The sequence below is a fragment of the Coffea arabica genome, chromosome 5c (genome assembly GCF_036785885.1).
Source record: "Coffea arabica cultivar ET-39 chromosome 5c, Coffea Arabica ET-39 HiFi, whole genome shotgun sequence".
Lineage (NCBI taxonomy): Eukaryota > Viridiplantae > Streptophyta > Magnoliopsida > Gentianales > Rubiaceae > Coffea > Coffea arabica.
In genome coordinates this window covers 35,593,040-35,612,906 of record NC_092319.1, presented here as the reverse complement: position 1 = coordinate 35,612,906, position 19,867 = coordinate 35,593,040, and the positions used below count along the sequence as shown (strand labels likewise).

Sequence of the window (19,867 nt, the reverse complement as noted above, 5' to 3'; positions counted from 1 at the left end):
GTAAAGTGCATTTTTTCTGGATAAGATGATGAGAGAAACAGACAGAGACAATTGATAAAACCCCTCCAGCTCCCCGGTCTCTACCAAGAAAGGGTTTAAGAATTAAGACCCTTTTGGTCAATCTTCACAAGAAAGTTCAATTCAATCGTCCAGTTTCATCAGAAATCAAGAAAAAGGTAAACCCAATTCTTCTCAGATGTTTACTTATTCCTTGCTGTTGATTGCGCAATAATTTCTTGTTTGTTAGCTTGTTGAATTTGACCCTTTTCATTTCTTTACTTTCTCCTTGGAAAATCCTCTGTTGAGTTGAGAAAATGAAAAATAGAAAAAATAAAGCATTTTCAAGATTAGTTAATCTGGGATGAATTTCAGCTTGAATATTGTGCATTTGGCAGAAAGGGCAAGGGTATTCTCATAAGGAGTTATTCTTGGTCTACTTAGATCAGTTGGTTGAGGGGATGGGACACCAGAATTTCTTTCCCAGCAAACTCACACAAACACACACACTTCATAGATGTTGAAAAAGTTTATTTTTTCTGGCTTTGCACTCCTCCTGTTACTTATCGTCTTGAACTGATAGCCATTTTTTTGCCTTTACCTTTGTTGTACCTGTGGAATCAGCATGAAATATTTTATTTGAGAATTGAATGATCCCTACGTTCGTATTTGTCTTGTTGTTTTTGGAGATGATATAAGCAAGTATAAATTATTATGAAAAAGCAAAAAGAGAAGGAAAATGAAGAATTTGGATATACATTACACAAGACATTGTAATATGGAACAAATTTTCTCATCGGATTGGCGAAATTATTAATAATTCAACAAAAACATGATTACCCACTTGAGGGTAACAAAATGTAACAATTAGTTGTAGGTTGGGATCAGGGCATTTAATTATTAGTCTTGAAGTTGAAGCCTGCTGATTTGGAGAATGAAATAGGTGAAGCCAACAGAAGAGAAATCATTGGAATGGAATGGCAACTAAAGCTGCTAAGGGAGAGAGAGAAACTATAGAGCACATTAATCCTCATTACATATTAAATTGATCGACCCAATGACCCTGAAGCAAAAGACTAAGCCAAAGACGAAGTGGCATACAAACTACCCGAGTGTAATAAAGTGTAAAAGAAAAAAAATTTACTGTCAAAAGTGGTGGCGAACAGCAATTTTGCTATAGTGGTAGCTGAGAAGGAAGTCAGCTATGTGCCACAGTAATGTGAATCCTGGGTAGCTAATCCTAGACTTATCAACTAATCAGATGTCAGACAAAGCGTATCAGAACCAAATTCATTCCGCTATAGATTCTCGACATGGATACATACCTAATACCCGCTAATTCATAACTCTTCCCTGTCATGGAAGATGTGTCACTAAGTGTGTAGGTTAGTTTACAATAATGTAAAGTTTTGACTGCAAATTCACGCAGACTTTCCTGGAGAATGAACTCCAGAAAAAGAAGAAGCAGTAAAAAGTTTCCATAGTAGATTGAATCTTTTTTTGGATAAATTTCTTTTATTGGAAGGATAATGTTACTTTTTCTAGCTCCTACAATTTTATCTCCTCTAGGAAACTAGGAATGAAGTTACCCTCTAAATTCATTTGTGGGTATTTTCTACTATGTTTGTTCTATAGCAGATGATAGTAGGCATGTACAATGCTGGTTGTAAACAAAGTAAGATATGAAAAGGCTAATTGGGGTTTATGTGTGGAGTGGCCGAGTGGTGTTCCAATTCAGCATACATTTTTTGCCATAGTGAGTAGTTCTCACTGATTCTTCACATTGATACAGGGGGTGTTCCTGATATCTTGTAATTTGATTTCTATTACATTAAATTGTTTGACTCTTTTACCTAAATACTTTTAAACTGTTAATGAAGACCTTTCCTGGACCTTATTTCTGTAAATATCATTATAAAGATTAATCCAAAATCATCCTCCCCACTGGTGGCAGATCCCTTTTCCTAGTTCTTTTGCTTCTTTCAATGCAAAGAAGCTATCCGGTAGGATTTCCTTTTGATGTTACTGTATATTGTCTATGTATTGATGTAGATTTCAACTCGCACCATGTTGTTCCGAAGCAATTTTGAGAAAGCTTTGGATGTATTTGTCATTGTGAGTTGTTGTCCTCAATATTTCCTCCGGATAAAATTGATTGGTTGCTCCAAAGATTCATAGAACATCCAAGCAACTATTATAGATGTTTGGATACTGAATTTATTTTCAACAAGCTGGCATCATGTGTCGGCAGCAAGCTTGGAGGACGTATATGTTATTTGTTTGAGTAAACTGCAAACTCTGTAAAACTAAAATTTTATCTCCATTGCAGATTTGCAGGCAAATTCAACTGTCTCGTGCTGGCAATAGTTGAGGGTTGAACATGGCCACAATAACTATGACTCCTCCATGGAGTTCCTTCTCCATGAAAAGTAGCAGCAGAGAGCATAAAAACTCAGGTAGTTGTTCTAGGCCGTGCCAAAGTATTAAAGCCATGAGAATAGAGAAACCACTGGAGGAACTATACAATGTAAGGGTAGAAAGGAATGTGTCAAAGGAGCGATTAGCAGAGCTTGGTGTCTCAAAATGGTCAGTGTGGAAGACAGGCAAGTGCAAGCTTCCTTGGGACTGGCATGTCGATCAGTTGGTTTATATCGAAGAAGGGGAGGTAAGGGTAGTGCCTGAAGGAAGCGAACGCTTTATGCGGTTCGTGGCTGGTGACCTTGTTCGTTACCCAAAATGGTTTGAAGCAGATCTATGGTTTAATGATTTCTACCAAGAACGCTACAAGTTTCGAGCATATGGAGATGACTAGCAATGATGCATCAAATGCCAAGGATTACTGTATCAAAGTTACTGCTTGGCTATAAATCCGCTTTATTTCAACCACAACGACTTTGAACACTTGATTTTGAGTGTAACACTAGCCCACGGAAAGTGAAACAAAAAATTGAAGGTGTAAAAGCACTTTCTCCACTTGAGTTTTGATTGTAGCAGGGATGAGTTTGTGGTTTGAGTTTACTACATTTACTATAGCCTACGGAGTTTCTTTACAACATGTTTGGTCAGTGCAGACCAGGATATTAATCGTGAACAATGACCACGAAAATACTTTGGAGAGTTAGTCATATGACTTTTGCATCTGTCTCGTGCAGTCGTCAGTTTGTCTCAGAAAGATTACAGTCTTTGCATTGGCTTCAGGCTAATGGCTATATGTAAGGGTTAATTACACTTAACCCCTACCTCCCTAAAGCGGGCTCATTGCTGCAGTTTACCTCCTGAACCAAAGGAATACACACTTCAGCCCCTTCGAATGATCAAAATGAAAAGCATTGGACAAGTCAGAAATATATTATGAAAAAACAAGCATAACCCTGAATGATTTAGGTGGAGACCTTTTTAATCCTTTGTTACCTGAAAAAAGAATTTTAGAATTCCAATTTCCATATCGCTAGTTATGCTCCTTTTTTGACATAGTTGAGGATCAAGTCACTTGAAAACACCCACAAGCATTGTCATTTTGTATTCCAATACATTTTTATTCTTGTAATCTGTTTCATAAAAATCTTATCAAGACTTTTTCCTACAGGGGAGGAAAAAGTTTCACAGTTTCAACGACAAATAAAATGTCCTTCAAGAGTTCTTTTGTCCATGTATGCGTAACGATGCTTCTATGCCACAACCATTGTTTTACGGCTCCAATGGATGGTTGTTTCTAAGGTACTTCCAGAGAAACTTTTATTACAATACCATTATAGGTAATCTTTTCAAAATAAGTTTCTTAAATACAATGTGAAACAAACGGAACCAATGATATTTACTCGATTGATCGTGATGATCATGAACTTTGAATTACATTGGCTGAGTTGCATCTTAGATTTTTTTTTTTTTTGGGTGCAACGTGCAAGGGATAAAAGATATGTAAATGATTTATTTTGCCGCTTTTTGTCATTTCACAACAAAATTGCCATTTGTTAGATATTTCATGTTAAAGGATTTTTTTCAAGGGAGGTTAGGCGGGTAAAGTGGTTGCGGATTTAGAGTGCTTCCTCGTCTTTCAATTGTCGATGAGCGTCTTTTGTTGATCATTGCTTTTCATGTAGTTCGAAAAGTCCGAGTTATTAATAATTCGGATGCAACATGACAAGATTGATAGGACAAAGGCTGTCTGATATGATCTCTAATAGGCCTATCTCATATTTACCGTCCTACAGTAGTAGATCGATTCAAGTAGACGGCTCAAATACCAATGAACCATACTATTTTACCCTTGTAAATACCCTCTCATTCTATCTTCTGAAGGTAATCAAATCTTTCCGAAACCCACTAACTACTCATTCATGAACTCATCATTCAACACTTCATTTGCTAACTTAGGCATCGGAGTTACACCAAGGTAAAACTCCGCTTTGTAACCTCGTTCTTTGTTGCTGGCGAGTCGACCTTACCGAGAGGCATTTGCACTAGGTCGGGAAAGTCAGACCCGTGCCAGCACAGTGTAACATACCGAATTAATAACCAAGGACATCTTTTCCTAAAACACATCCAATCAAATGCTTGACTTCCTAGAAACAGATGGCAAATCAAGGAATAACATATTGAATGGTGACTACAAAGCAAAACCATAGTCGCCCGACGAAGCCAAGGTTTTCCAGATAACGGGTTGAGGACAGTGGCCTGCATTTGCCCAACAATATAAAACTTCTTAAGATGTAGCCCTGACGAGAAGACAGACAAAAAAGCTAGTTTCCTTGAGGCTAGTCATCAATTGTATGGAATCACAGATTTGGAACCTCTTGAAACAAAAGGAAGATTCTGACTCCCAGGAGGCCACTGGTAATTTGTACAATATTAGTGGCTATCATCCAAAATCACAATCCACCCAAATGGCAGGGGTTGCCTGAAGACTTGATGAAAACTCTTTCAAACAAAAATGAGGAACTGGTACAATTTAGTTGAGAAGCTTTATTGCATGGTTTTGCAGATATTTTCCCACAAACAAGGAGACCAGCACACGCTTCCTGAATTTTCATGGAAGACTGAAGGATGGCAACCATCAGTCCTTGCGAAAAGACGAGATAGGTCACTTTATCAGCATACATCATAGAATTAAATAATTCCAGTTCACAGTGCCAGAAAACTTAAGCAAAACTAAGTTAGATGTGATGATTATGATCAGGTACAGATCTTATGAGCCACTACCCTGATAGTCAATATGATACATGCCTCATTGGTGAACCCACCAAAAAAAAAAAGAGGCCATATTCCTGCAGATATTTTACTGAGTGAAGAAGAATTCTACCCAGAAAAAGGGGGGAAAAAGTATTTACAGAAACTCCCAGCCTCTTAGTCTATCATTCATATGCACGGAAAACATCACATGGGACTAAAGGATCCTAATCTTATGAACTGTCCATCTTTCAATATCTGTCAGCGAACAAGCTGATGACAATTATTTGCATCAGCGCTAATATCTAACTTGACAATTCACGATTAGACAGTGCTGGCAGCAGTAACTGGAGAGGAAGCAATCCTAGAGACATTCACAGCGTCTTCCCTTGCAGCCTTGGACATGGCAAGATCTTCTAGTTGCTTCCACGTGAACACCTGCTTCTCACGAGCCACCGCAGCCTTGATTTCATCTTCTTGTACTCTCACCATACACTCCTCATAGAATTCTTTGTCAGCATCAAAAAACATTTTCTTTACTTTGAACGTGAGATTCTGAACCGACTGATGCCAGTGGATATGGCTGTTTCTTTCCAGATATGGCAAAATAATAGGCATTATCATGAGGCGGTTCTGAATGATCAGATTTCTTACATGATCATTGTTCCACAGCAACAAAGCACGTTCAGCTACCTGAAAGTTCCAAAGGGAAAGGATCATATGCATCTCATGAAAAAATCATGCAGACATTTAAGGGACCCTGCAATTTAATCTCTCTAGACAGTCAACTCTATATAGGTAAAAAATGAAACACATCAGCACAAGAACAGTGCTAGTCATACATTCTGTTGAAGACCACAAACTATCCTGCCTGAACAGCGATGAAAACAGAAAAAATGCAGCAAGACAAGTTAGGTCTTCAAGCATAGATGACATTCAGAAGCGGCATATACTACACAAGACACAAGAATTGTACATCATAGTTGAAGATCACAAACTCTTGTCCACGAGCAGCATCAGAAGATAGGAAAACATGCAATATGAAGAAGGTAAGTAGCATATGCTAAACAGTTGTTAAAGAAATAAACTGCAAAACAACATTATAAGCCAATGACAGCAGGAACTATGAACAGGAGTTCCGTCCAAACATCATAGCCAACAAGGTACAGAAACCAACTTGACCTCCAAGAGATCTAATGTATATGAGAGAAAATAGATCCTCTTAAAGCTTAAAAGAAACATCATGTACAACTCTTCGAGCCCAGTAAACAACCTGCCTCTTATGAAAAGGCAAGGTATCAAAATGGTGGCTTCGCTCCAAAACCTGGAAGGAAGAAATGGGGCATAATGATCTAACTTCACATGAAATAGCATTCTTCTTTTCATTGCATAATTTAAGAATATGTAGGTTGAAGCCTTTTTTTTTCACTATCCCTTTTATCTCTTTAGGTCGTTTCAATTTTACTTTTCCCCTTCCCCTCAGACCAAATGCAAGCAAAAGACTTTTCATCTTATAATTCTCTCAGAGTATGAAACCAAAATTGGTCTAAAGATAGATTAGATTGCTTTAGTACTGACTTTGTCCAAAACTGCCAATACTATATATAAGCAGTTAGAAGGGTTTATCAATACTTTTATGATGTTAATCCATCTTTCATGTACTTTATCACATATAACAAACACAAAGTCAAAAGCATTTATGAATTTAACTCTTCTACAATATCAATAAAAATGTAGAACAATTAAAGAGATCAGATTGTCAAGCCGTGAATACATAATACAAGGGGAGGGAAAAGATCCCCATAAACTAAAATTAGAGCAAATCTATCAAGAAATCAGATGAAAGTTGAACTAATGTACGCATAGAAAACATGAACAGGAAAATAGAATGAGGAAGTCACTAGGTAGAGGAAAAACATTTCACAGAAGAAAACCAGCTATGGGTTGGTCAAAAGTTACTGCAGATTTTGAAAAGATACAACAACAAAAAAAAAAAAAGAAAAAAGTGCATCTGCATTACCTGGAAATGTGAACTATTGACACACCGAGCAATCTGATGGAACAAGGGGACCATGAAACGCTGAAATTCTGTATTATGGGTGGCTTCCAGAGCTGCCTCCAATTCACCAAGGAACATTACCTCCTTAACAGAATTAGTAATCGGCCAATACTTCAGAAGACCTCGAATTACAGTGTCCACTAGCTTGAAGTCCTTCTCCAAAAACTGCATGATGCAATGAGAGAGTTGCTGATGATACATTGAGAGACACTTTGGTTTGTGAAGGGGAATCAACACATGGACAAGGAAAAGCTTGTGCTCTTCCTTTAAAGGAAAATCAAACCCATTGATTATACTGCCCAAGATCTCCAGCAACTCTGCAATTCCATTGTGCTTCTCTGTCTCGAAAATGAACTGGTACAAGATGTTATCTATTGCTATTCTGATAAATGGCCTATGCATTACGAACTTTACATATATCCTATGAAGAATATTCTTCAAATACTCCCTCTCTCTCTTATCCTCTGAATCAAACAATTCCAACAGTCTTAACGCAAATGAATGGTCAATGTATCTTTTAGCCACTTTTGGATCCATTTCTGAGGAGGACAAAAGTCTTAGCAGAAACTCATACACAATTTGCAGATGAGGCCATGAAGGGTCCACTATTGGCTCATCCTCTTCCATATCATACATATTAACCGGTAGCCTTTTCGCGTCCTGACAAGAAACTGGCAATGTTCTGAACAAATTAGCAGACACCATCTTGAAAACTTCCTGCATTATAACCTCATCAAACCTCAAATTTGCAATGGTCACAAATTCAACCAACTCAACCAAAGTTTGTTTCTTGATGTCCTTCTCTTTCAAATCCTTCATGGGGTCGTTAAAATCAAATACCACACAACAGAAATTCAACTTCTTAATAAAAAGACCCACTTTTTCTGAACTTGGAACTTCCCCAAACCTTGGCAAAGAATCAATATCCAGCCTTCCAACAGGGCCTACTTTGGTGCCCATTTTAGAACCAAATATCTTCAAGTTCATAAGATCAGCATTTCCATGACTATAGCTACAAGGATTCAAACCATAGAAACCACCAGAACGCATAACAGAACTGGATTTCCCAACGGAATTATAGCTGTTATTAACACTCATCCCCACATCTGATTTAACTGATGAGAAGCCATTAAAGTGTTGGCCATCTTTGTTCTTATTGGAATCTTTATCCTTATTGGACGATGATTTTTTTAAAAACTTGCCAATTATCTTCTTCATCATATTTATCTACAAAATCCTAATATCAAACACTATAAAAAAATCAATCAAAAAACAAGGCAAAAATCTGAAATCATCAAGAATCGAGAAACCCAAAAAGAAAAGTTTTACCTTCTGAACAATGAATCTGAGGTATGAATTGAAGATTTAATTGATGAGATTCAATCTAACACCCAAGAAATTTGATCAAAAATCAATTCAACGTAGGGAGTAACAAATGGGATAAACAGAAAATTCCAGATGAACTAAAGAAATTTAGTGTATGAGAGGATTAATAAGGAAACCCTAGAGTATAGAACGTTCGAAGAGGGATTTTCGCGGTGGATTTTGATCGGAAAAAAAACCCTAATTTTGAAATATTTCAGTCTGATGGATTTAGGAGGGAAGAAAAAGGTAAAGCGCAGATAATTATGCGAACTGCCTTCAAATTTGCCATAATTATAAAGATTTCCCTTAAAAGTTTCCTTAATTGCACGGGCCTACCATACTGTACTATTTTTAGGCTTAGGTCTAATTTTGTACGTGGCTGAATATTAGATTGGTAGCGCTTAGTTTTCTTTTTCTTCTTCTTCTTCTTCTTCTTTTTTTTTTGGGTTCAAACTTCAAATCAGATTAATAAGAAGAACTATGTAAAGCATGAGGATTGTCTACATTTAGAACATTTTGAATATATATTATTGATTGAATTAAGATTATGCTTCAGAAAGGGCGTATGTAACTTAAAAGAAATTGGAAAAAAGCCCCAACAAAGCAGGAGAGATGTGTTTTGGAAACTTCGATGAACAGAGGGGGAAAAATTGTAGAAAACAAGATTAGGAAAACAATTGGACAACATATGAGCAATTGCTTATGCATCCTCTTGTAATTGTTTTCATTCCTAGACACTTTAACTCATCTTGCAAATTTCTTATGCATGATCTTGTAAATTGTTTTCATTCCTTAGACGCTTAATTATTAGAGACACTTAACTCACCTTGTAAAGCCTTTTTTTCTCGGTCTTTTTGGCAAAGGAGGGTTGAAATTTACGAAACAGAGAAGGGGAAGAGAGAAATTGAATCTAAAACAGCTAATTTTTGCAGTCTCAACCTTAGATGCTCAACTCATAAATGTTTTTGAAATGATAAAAATCATATCTACACACGTAGTGAAGATTTAAAATCATTTTGTCAATTGAGATTCATAGTGAAATAAAAAAGACATGATTAATCCGTAACGAAAAGTGATTGTCATTTTTTATTCAAGAGTCAATAGTATCGAAATAACTCAATCAATAGAAAGAAGCTAAAACCGTGCCTAGGATTGTGAAATCTAATCCATAGCTGTGTGATTAATACAACAAATTATAAGTAGTTCAATTTACAGAAAAAAAAATACTTAGCAAACTAGATTTTATTGGATCTTACATTTATATTACGCAGTACAAAGGGTTAATAGTATACCAATCTACCCAATTAACTTGCAACTATTAGTCAATTCGTCAGAATTATTAGCACAGCCCTGACCAATTTTTCCCCCACAATGCATGTAACTCCTCTCCTCGGTGTACTTGGAAATCCAGAAACATGCTCCCATGCATATTTAAAATCTCAATGATTTATGGTTTTTTTGAAATTTATCACTTGATAGGGCCCTAACCCTAACTAGTGTTTAGGTAAAAAAAAAAAAAAAAATTTTGTTTCTCATGTGTATTGTGATAAATTATTCTTTAAGAAAATGATGTGCTTGGTTTTCTTAATTGTTTGACCTTTCAATTCATAGATCAAGCAATGAGGCTACATGAACTTGGGACCCAAATATGTGTGTATGTATATATGTATGTATGCATATATATATATATATATACACACATACACACATAGAGATGCTTGAAGTAAGCTAATATTGTTGTAGGTTGTTTTACAACTCATAGTTGGTATTAATCGGAAAGCTTGAACGCTTTGCGTTAATATATCAATTAAACTTGTCAAATACGAGCCATTTTGGGTTATATTTGAGTTTAAATCTATAATATTGATCTTTTTTTTATATATAGAAAAGGTCATTTCATTCAAATAAATCTACACTAATAGAAGAAAATACATCAAACAAACATGACACGGATACATATAGATCTAAAATCAATAGATATAACAGATCTAAAAAAATAATACAAATAAAAATAAAATTAATACTCCCATATATCTTCCATCCAATATTGATCCATTTTAAAAGGTAAATTCCGAACGTCTTTTAAATTATATTGAGTTTGTTTGGACAAGCCAAATTTGGTTTGCAAAATTTGTTTTCACAAATCCCAATCACCTTTTTATCTTTCCAATCACCTTTTTATCTCACATACATCACATCATAAAAAATGCTACAGTAAATATTTCAAATAAATCATCCAAATAAACTCTTATTCAAACAAACTCATTGACACTTAAGTCTAAAATGGGTGACCCATTTTGGCAGGTAAAGTCCAAATCCGTAACCCAAATTATAGGAGTCAAGCAACTGGGACCCAAGTTGCGTAGAGCTGTTAAGTGACCAAACTAACAAACTAGAATATCTTCTCGTTTAAGTTTAACATAATTCCTCGTTATATTGTGTTTTTTTTTTTCTCTTTTACGTTCAACTATAGTCAGCAATTTAGCTATTATTAAGTAGTTACAAAACCTGTTAAATATAGTAAGTTAATTAATTGATGTTTAAGTAATCATAAGCCTAAAGAGCGGCTCTGAATAGGGGGATGTTATTATTGGTACTCTACACCAGAGGTGTCAAAATAAGTGATTTCAGGCGAGTTTGAACAAATCATAATTAGATAATGAGTATAATTGAATCAACACAATTTATCCATTAAATAAATGGGTATCAATAGGTATCCACCTAATAAATGAATATTAGTATACCCAATTATCCATTTACGAGTTACTTAAAATTCTACTTATTCTTTTTTTTTTTTGCATATTATTTGACAATTAATAACGGTATTTATTATTATCAGATAGGTAAAACATTCAAATTTATTTGTTTAACACTCATTAAAAGTTAAATTTAAATGTTTAATTATTTTTAAATGAGTATAAATCAATGAATTGAATGAATCCACTACCTACCAATTAAATAAATTCAATTAAATACCCCTTTAGACTCATTCATAATTAATGGGCTAATTTAAATAGGTTCTTAATGAACGAATTTGGACAAGCCAACATAATTGAATCGTGCTTGACACCTCTGCTCTATACCATAGTTGTCCAGGATGGTTATTCTAAGCCTGTGTACAAATTTAATCTTTTTTTCACTTGCAACAACGACTCCAGGTAAATTTTGCTGCTGCCTACGATTCGGACTCTATAATATCTGCCCCTTTCTCCTTGCATCTTGTTATTAAAGAAATTACACGGGGCAAGGATGCTCAGTACAGCATATATAGAGTAGCATTACAACACATCAAAACTTTGCTTCGTTTAACTAGCAAGATGAGACATCAGCTTCTTTTAACAATTTTTTCCTCATCTAACCATGACATATTTCATGTGATTCTCTGCAATTTGACAAAGATAACTTCAGAAATTTCTACCTGGATGGATTAGGTTGTACTCGTGCATATCAGAAATCCACAGTCATTTCTTACTCATGTTCAATTTGACATTTTTGCAGTGAATAAAGAAATATCTGGTCTTTTTGCAAGCGCAGAGAGTTTGTTTGGATAGAAGATTATTTGGATGATTTATTTGAGATAATTACTCTAGTACTTTTTATGATGTGATGTATGTGAGATAAAAAAAAAAAAAATTGTGAAGATAAAAAGATGATTAGAATTTGCAAAGCAAATTATTTTATCTCAAATCATCTCAATCCAAACACACTCACTAGTATCTTTTTCTTCACTGTACAATTCAACAACACAACAACAAACTCTGGAGCTAAACGCGAAAATGAGCCTCTCCCCGCAGGTCAACAAGATCAACCTGTCATCTCTTTCTGCGCTTAGGCTCCACTTAGCAATCAAATACAGGAACAAAGTCAGATGGATCCAAGTGAATTTAAAGACAATTGAAACGGAGAATAGATATCATAAGCAACAGTTCACAAACATACAAGCTTCTTAAGGAAGGGTATCACACGAATATTACAAGAAAAGAAGCCAATGCAGAGGCTAGAGGACATTTTTTACACCTTGCAAATACACAATAGAAGTGGCTTACGACCTCAAACTTTCATGTTGAAAAAACGTTCAACTTTCCCTAGCAACTATCACAGACAGAGATAAACATGGTGCTAAAAGAAAAGAGAACTACATGCCTTTGATCTGTTCCAAAAAGTAATAGGGCGAAGGCATCAGAGACAGGATGTTGTTAGGATAGATAAAAAGAAACTGTATTTGGGCTCTTAAAAATTAGGCCGTGCTCAGCAAAATATGCTCCTGAAATCAAAGACTACCTTCTGACACCTTTTACCCCAAGACATCCAATCTAAGGCTAAGGCATGAAAGTTTTACTCGATAGCTGCAATGTTCTTAAAATGCTATTCTTTAGCACACGCAGAAAAAAATGCTATTCTTCAGCCAATAACAGAATCAATTATGCCACATAAGAAAGCATGATATTAGCAATATATCTTCTTGTTGTGCTCTTTACCAGCCAATTTTCTATACCCGTGTCTGAATATTTTTTGAAGTGTTCCAACTTTCATGTGACTTGAAGAAAATTGGCAAACTTGACAACTATTTAATCATGCAATGACACAAACTTTGCAACCGCAAACTGTTGGTTTGACGGATGAGATTCAAGACATCTATATTAAGCTATTATTATTGTCAGTAACACTGCCATAAATTCTTAACCATATCAGACTTAATTCGATACAAGCATCTTAATCAAGATTAACACAGGGTAATGCATGCTTACCTTCTCAATAGAAGGTGAAACAGGAAATGAGTTCAAAGACCTCTTTGCATCATCATCAGACGAACAATCAGAACACAAAAAATGATCCAGCTTCTTTGCTTCTTCAATAGTCATGCCCATACAAGAAGGGTGGAACCTGCAAGATGAGTGGTGCACACATATGAAGAAAGATGCTTATTATTCATTTTTGTTCTATAGGCTAGTACAGTGTAAGATTTACTATAGCATACAAATTAAGTTGAAAAAACTAAATTAGCATGATTCTTTGATCCTTGACTTCTGTTAATCTTTCCTACAATAGATCAGCCAAAGCAACCAAACAGAGCTATCATAACCATCAAGCAGAACCATGAACATACTGTAGCCTGAAGTTTCTCGCACGTAAACACAATTGGAACCAAGTAAATTGCCAAAGTCCAATTTCATAAACAGAAATCAGCCCACAACCAATGCAGCATTGCTGCTTCTAGACTGAATTTTATCTAAATATTCAACTATTATCAAATGAAATCCACTTGAAGTGATTGCAGCCCAAGGGAAGCAGAAGGGAGACCTAAGCAGCTAAAAACTCCAAAATTACAGTGTAAGACAACTATAAACGTTTGCACTTTAAGCAGATCAAAAATCAAAAGTTCCAGATGTAAAGCCCAATAACTTGAGATACAGACAACACAACTATAAACATTTACTATCTAAGCAGCTCAAAAATCCAAAGTTCCAGATGTAAAGCCTGTCAATAAGTTGAGCAACGGTAAGACAACTATAAACGTTCCTCCCAGGCCGTATCAACAGGAGGAAGTGCCATACAACCCAGTTATTATATACTCTATTTACCAAAATTGAAACTCACATCTAATCCCATAAGAGAAACCTTGCATTTGATCTAATGATATTTGATGAACATATCATTAGGTTTCTTTAAACAAAAAGGCTAAATTTTAGAACACAAGCTAAAGTCATTCCATACATGTTCAGATACAATGACTACCAGAGTTGCCATATATCATTACTTAGCAGGAAATTCAAAGGAAAAAAAATAAAAGAAAAGGCAAGGTATTTTGAAATCAGATTTCAGGGAAGAAATGAAGAAACCAAAAAAAGGAGAAAATCCTCTGTGTCATTCACTCCAAGAAAAGGAGAAAGGAAGAATGAATCAGTTTGCTCCTCTTTGACATGTTTTAGGAAGGGATGCTAAATCAAGAAACTTCTCTATAATGTCCTATTTGGCGTGCATACATTTTGATATGTAGCATCAGAATAACCAACACTGACCATAGCTAGGATAACAGTGTTCTGCTACTCACTGTCAGGTCCTCACTGGAAAAAAAAATAAGATAGCTATAACTGAGACGCAGAGGTGCCATCATATCCTATTTCATTTTAGAAGTTCAACCCCAGAAACCTGTTCCAATTCTGATCTTCATTCTCGACCAATAGATCAATTCTACCCATCATCAGCACATTAATCCTTTTGCACTAGTTCTTAGCTTCTTGGCTTTGGATCACGCCAACTCACCTATTTATGTTACATTTCCAAATGCTAATCTATCTTGCAGAACATTAAGCCTTCTGTAGGAAGAGCCAGCATCAATGCCTGCTTCAGTTTTTTTTTGAGAAAATCTGATACATACTTCAGGAACTGGAACTCTGATTAATTGGCATAGCAAATGCATAGGCCATATATAATCTACATGATATGCTTAGAAATTTCTTCCAGAGAACACAATGACCCAACAAAAGAGAAATGTAATACAAACTATTTCATCTGATGAAAAGTTTCCTTCCTTGAAGATTCTCATACAACTCAATCCCATTTTGTAAAGAGATTGTGTTTAACAGCCAAGCTTTTGAATAGAAGAGAAGCGTATTTCCTTCACAGAATTCTCCTCCTTTTGGATTTACCATCTTACAACATTTGATCTCGCGTTGAAAATGATAAAAGCCATCTCCAAGTACTTTTGTAAAACAATTTACACTGCCTTTTCCATTCATAGTGGTTTTCAACAAAATGTGTGCACTTTTCCTTGATACGAGCCACCACTGAAAACATCATCTGTCTCCTCATTCTTCACAATTTAGGGCCACAAGGTTCCAAATTTACATAGCTTTTTATTGAATAAACACTGAGATGCACAAGAACACATGGAACCATTAATCCCCCACCAAAAAAGGGAAAAAGCAGCTAAGATGAACAGATATAGGCATGCAATGCATTTCATGTGTGCTTAGAGAGATACTTATTCCACATAATCTCTGCAAAATTGAAGATTGGCACACTTCTAGATTCCTCTCCTAAGCCATTTTTGTTGGAAGTCCGGAAGACTATACACTTTACCAGTAATTTAAAAAAAAAATTATTCTAAACCAAAGAAAAACAAAACAGAAGGCTTGAAAATAACCAGAAAATATAAAAATGACAATACTCTTGGCAAGCCCAAGACAGTCAAGTTGTTTCTTACATCTATCTGAAAGAAATAGTTTCACCCACAAATTTTGATAGCTCAAGGAAGCATGAGTTCCAATATAGCTACAACATAGAATTCTGACATGAGAAATTGTTGGGACAAGTAAGAGATGAAGAAAACTGAACACAAACAATAACAAGGAAAAATCAAGATACACAAAAATAGACACAAAACCAAATAAAGGAGGAAAACCAGTTGAAGTGGCAGTTCGCAGTTTTGATGCCTAATTAAATTATATTTTTCTCCTTAAGGCAATCAGCTGGCTGAAACAACAAAAACATGATAAAGATATTACATCAAGAGAAGATCAAGTCAGAACATTTAAGCATCTTATGAATCAAACATGCATAATCAAGAACCATATGAACCGCATAAACACATACAAGTGCAAAGACAAACATTTTCAAAATGTGCATTTCTTGTGATATAATAGTTAATGTCCTCGTTCTTAAATGCCAAATTGCTAAAAGCCCAAAACCTCTTTTAACTTTGTCAGTGGACCGTCAGATACTATTCAAAATTACAATTTAAATTCCAAGGGCCATTGAAGAGTAATGTGACGAACCATCAAACTGTAAAGGTGTAAAATAGTTGAATTTCGTCAACAGGTCAGGCTTCCAAAGTCATTAAACAGTTAATTTTCTTTCCTCAATTAAGGCCTAAGGAAATGGTGTTTTATAATTGGATCTAATTAGGACATTCCAAGAGAAGACATAAACTATGTATTAGTGCAATGAAACTTCTAGTGTACTTTTACATTCACGATTATTCATTCTCTCCCTAATCTTTTTAGTAATAATTTTTTAAATATCCATAATACACTTTGGCGAATAATTATACAGAAAATCTTCCAAATTCTGAACTGGTTTACGAATAATTTGTCACTAAAAGAACCCAACTAACACAACCTAAAGGAACAACATTTCACCAGATTGGTTGACTGCAACTATAAAATTACAACAATTATGACCACAAATGTGTCTTACAATCCATGTTGCTTCTTTTTCATTTCCTTTTTCTCTCACTACAGTGATGCTCTGCTTTTTGGCGGCCAAAGGGCATGTCAAATCTAGTTTAGTTGGTCATGCACCATACTAACTTAGAGCGCCTGCTTGAAGAATAATGCTAAGAATCTACAGTAAAATGTCAATCTTTTCTTATAAAGATGTGTTTAATATGCAGTATTTTCTCTAAATTTGCTATAAAACTATAGTCAATACACTTCATTTAGTGATAATTTCTTTATAATACTCTTGAGTGAATGATGGATCAGTCCTTGCACTTTTCTATGTCTTGGGTTCCGGTAAACTCAGGAGAAAAATGGCAAGAAATCTTCATCTAGTTTCAAATTTTCTGCTCCTTAAATAATTTCCTTCTTGTCAGATTGTACTTTGGTGTCTCTGAACCCCAAATGCCATTTAGTGATCCATTAACACACTGCTTCCTGCTATAACTAGTCCTAACTCTGAATGGCCACTGGAAAAGATCGACTATTGGTGGACCTTCAGTCATCATTATAAAGTGTTATGGATACAATTTCTTTTACTCCATTACCTCTGGGTTTCTTTTAGTTTCTTTTTCTTTTGAAGCAAAGATCTTTACATTTTGTTATCAAAGGACAAAGGATTCTCTTACATGGCTCATTTGGTAAACAAGTTCATGATTTCTATTCTTATATTTACCAAATATAAAATATTCCTTCTCGTAATCCTCTAAGTTACCACAAAAACTAATTGTCCAGAGTGGATAACCACGGATTAACCATCTGCAAAAGTACAGGTGCACGAAACAAATTAAATTTCTAAATTGATTTTAAAGTACCAGATAAAGAACAAGTCTCAATCAGCAGTGCCTAAAATGAGCCATGACCAAAACAAAGAGATAAAGAAACTTATTTCACTTTTACACACTAGTTCAACTTACATGTAAATTAGTAGTTTTAAAACCACATATATAGACTGAATATAAATAATAGTTTTACCAGTCTTTGCACCCTTCACATTGCACCATCAGGTCATCTGGGTTGTAAGGCATCTCACATTTGCAATACCTATAGAAAGAACAAAACACAAAAAAGAAAAAACCATTAAACGCCTTAAGGAACTTAACTTGTGCCATCCATCATACAGATGCGAGACATTAAAACTCACACAGCAACACGATCGGGGGTGAAGCCTCCAGTGGCTGCTTTGTACTCAAACCTACAAAAGTAATCTTCAACACCCACATTCTCGAGCTTGGTGTAATTCTTGAATGAGTGCACAATGCACTTTCCTTCAATGGTGTGAGCGCTCTGCACATCGTAGTGGTCTGAAAGGAAAAGTTCCTTGGCCCCATGGAATTGTCTGCGACCCCCAATAGACTCCTCAGGCCGGTAATACCACCTTACCCGGACTTTCACATTGTTTCGATGGTCTGCCTCAATCTTCTCCACTCGTGCCACATATGGGGGCTTATCGGGATCAGATGGCCTCATCAAGACACAATCTCCAGCTGCAAACATAGCTGGCAAATCACTTTCTACTGACAGAAAAATCATGATCTCATATAAATGCGCAAGTACAAACAGTTAGATTCTGGTCAAAAGAGTCCAAGTCCAAAGCTTACAATACAAGAAAAAACGTCTACAAGACTCCGGGCCCCATGACCTGATAAAGGTCACAGTTAACAAAGCCAAAAATGAACCAAACATGTCCACTAATACAACAGACCAAACCTCAATCTTTACTTACCACCAAGTCAACCGAAATACATTGATTTTCAGTACATAAGCACATTTGTCATAGCCCTCCCCCCCCCCCCCCCCCAAAAAAACAAAATTCAAACTTTTCAAAATCAACAAACATTTCTGCTTGCAATCAAACTCCAAAAATTCAAACCAGCTCAAATGTGCGAAAACAAGCCGTGCCAATAAAAACAAGAGCAATGAAACAACCAAAGTAACAGACTTCCACATTTACACTCTAAAACGCATGTTAAAAACTTGATTACTGCAAAATAAAGCCATTGACCTTAAACCCATCAACAAAAAACACAAATATCAACAGGCATTGTAATTTGCACAACACAAAGCCAAAAACAAAATAACAAAATAACCAAAAATTAGAAAAAAAAAATTACGTCTGACAACTTTGTTGGTGCCCTTAATATAGTAAGAATCCAGGTCCTTCTTCCCAGGTTTAGTCTTCGCCATAACTCTCAGTTTCAGTAGAAGCCCTTTAGCTTTGACTACTCAAAAACCCTGAAAAATGATAAAAAAATTTTCTGGGAAAATCAGTAAGTGGGAAAACGAAAAGGACTGAGAAAAATATGAAAAATCGTTTTTTATGTTTATTTTTGGGTTAAAAGGCTTGGACAATACTGAGAAAAGCCGAAGACTGAGAAGTCTTGCTGGGTTTATGGGAAATAGAGCAGTGAAGAGGGAAGCAGAAACCCTAGTTGCTGGAAAATAGGGGGAAACGGAGAGAGAGAAAGAGATAGAAGGCGGAGGAGAGGGGTCGGAAGAAATGAGACTTGGTCGGGTGGGTGCTTGGATAGGAGTTGATACTGTGGTACCTCCCTAGACTTTCTAGCTAGTCTTTTTCTAAGCCTTTTTGCTAGATGTAAAAGTAGGGTGGTAAAAGCAGGTTGGGCAAGGGTTGCAAACGAGTCGAGGCAAAATTTGGACTAATCGAATCGAGTCTCGACTAAATTTTATCAAATTCGAACTCGAGTTTGAACTCGACGAGCCGGCAATTTAAAACTCGAACTCGAGCTCAAAAAAAATAAAAAATAATTATTTTATTTTTTAAAAAAATAAATAATATAATATTTTTTTTCTTAATAAATAATAAAATATTAAGAATATATATGTAATTTTACTATTATAATAAGAAAATAAAATATATATATAATTAAAATAAAAAATATATATACTTAAAATAAAAAATATTATATATATATACTCGAACTCGCGAGCTAACGAGCTTAATATTTTGAGCTCGAGTTCGAACTCGATTTCGACTCGAGTCAGCTCGAACTCAACTCGAGCTCGATATTGAACGAGCTCGACTCGAGCTTGACTCGAG

The 19,867-nt window shown here is 35.5% G+C and overlaps 3 protein-coding genes across 5 annotated transcripts; 1 reads left to right on the top strand and 2 right to left on the bottom strand.

Moving 5' to 3' along the window:
- Nucleotides 1-35: 35 nt before the first annotated feature.
- Nucleotides 36-3,029, top strand: LOC140003870 (uncharacterized). Its single transcript, XM_027207526.2, has 2 exons — nt 36-176; nt 2,327-3,029. Exon 2 carries the CDS (start codon nt 2,378-2,380, stop codon nt 2,807-2,809), a length of 432 nt encoding a protein of 143 aa, XP_027063327.2. The 5' UTR covers nt 36-176; nt 2,327-2,377; the 3' UTR covers nt 2,810-3,029.
- A 2,101-nt stretch (nt 3,030-5,130) lies between these two features.
- Nucleotides 5,131-9,243, bottom strand: LOC140007719 (serine/threonine protein phosphatase 2A 59 kDa regulatory subunit B' gamma isoform-like). The gene is made up of 2 exons (XM_072050819.1): nt 7,184-9,243; nt 5,131-5,856 (listed from the first exon to the last, which is right to left on the bottom strand). Exons 1-2 carry the CDS (start codon nt 8,441-8,443, stop codon nt 5,488-5,490), a joined length of 1,629 nt encoding a protein of 542 aa, XP_071906920.1. The 5' UTR covers nt 8,444-9,243; the 3' UTR covers nt 5,131-5,487.
- A 2,994-nt stretch (nt 9,244-12,237) lies between these two features.
- On the bottom strand, nt 12,238-19,366 carry LOC113689962 (chromatin remodeling protein EBS). 3 transcript variants are annotated; one of them, XM_027207780.2, is made up of 6 exons: nt 19,162-19,366; nt 18,921-19,041; nt 17,951-18,293; nt 17,782-17,850; nt 13,336-13,471; nt 12,238-12,425 (listed from the first exon to the last, which is right to left on the bottom strand). In XM_027207780.2, exons 2-6 carry the CDS (start codon nt 18,991-18,993, stop codon nt 12,270-12,272), a joined length of 777 nt encoding a protein of 258 aa, XP_027063581.2. In that variant the 5' UTR covers nt 18,994-19,041; nt 19,162-19,366; the 3' UTR covers nt 12,238-12,269. The 3 variants fall into 3 exon arrangements, with proteins under 3 accessions (XP_027063581.2, XP_071906922.1, XP_027063582.1); XM_072050821.1 differs by having other exon boundaries at nt 18,921-19,366; XM_027207781.2 differs by having other exon boundaries at nt 12,238-12,420; nt 18,921-19,365.
- Nucleotides 19,367-19,867: the final 501 nt, after the last annotated feature.

What these genes read in the sequence shown, in the direction of transcription:
- LOC140003870 (XM_027207526.2), top strand. Translation starts at nt 2,378, where the DNA reads ATGGCCACAATAACTATGACTCCTCCATGGAGTTCCTTCTCCATGAAA.
- LOC140007719 (XM_072050819.1), bottom strand. Translation starts at nt 8,443, where the DNA reads ATGATGAAGAAGATAATTGGCAAGTTTTTAAAAAAATCATCGTCCAAT. An exon ending in TCAATAGTTCACATTTCCAG is followed by an intron (nt 5,857 to 7,183) that starts GTAATGCAGATG and finishes TGGAACTTTCAG; the next exon opens with GTAGCTGAACGTGCTTTGTT.
- LOC113689962 (XM_072050821.1), bottom strand. Translation starts at nt 18,993, where the DNA reads ATGGCGAAGACTAAACCTGGGAAGAAGGACCTGGATTCTTACTATATT. An exon ending in ACCCCCGATCGTGTTGCTGT is followed by an intron (nt 17,851 to 17,950) that starts GTGAGTTTTAAT and finishes TTCTTTCTATAG; the next exon opens with GTATTGCAAATGTGAGATGC. An exon ending in TTTCACCTTCTATTGAGAAG is followed by an intron (nt 12,426 to 13,335) that starts GTAAGCATGCAT and finishes TTGATTGCTAAG; the next exon opens with TGGAGCCTAAGCGCAGAAAG.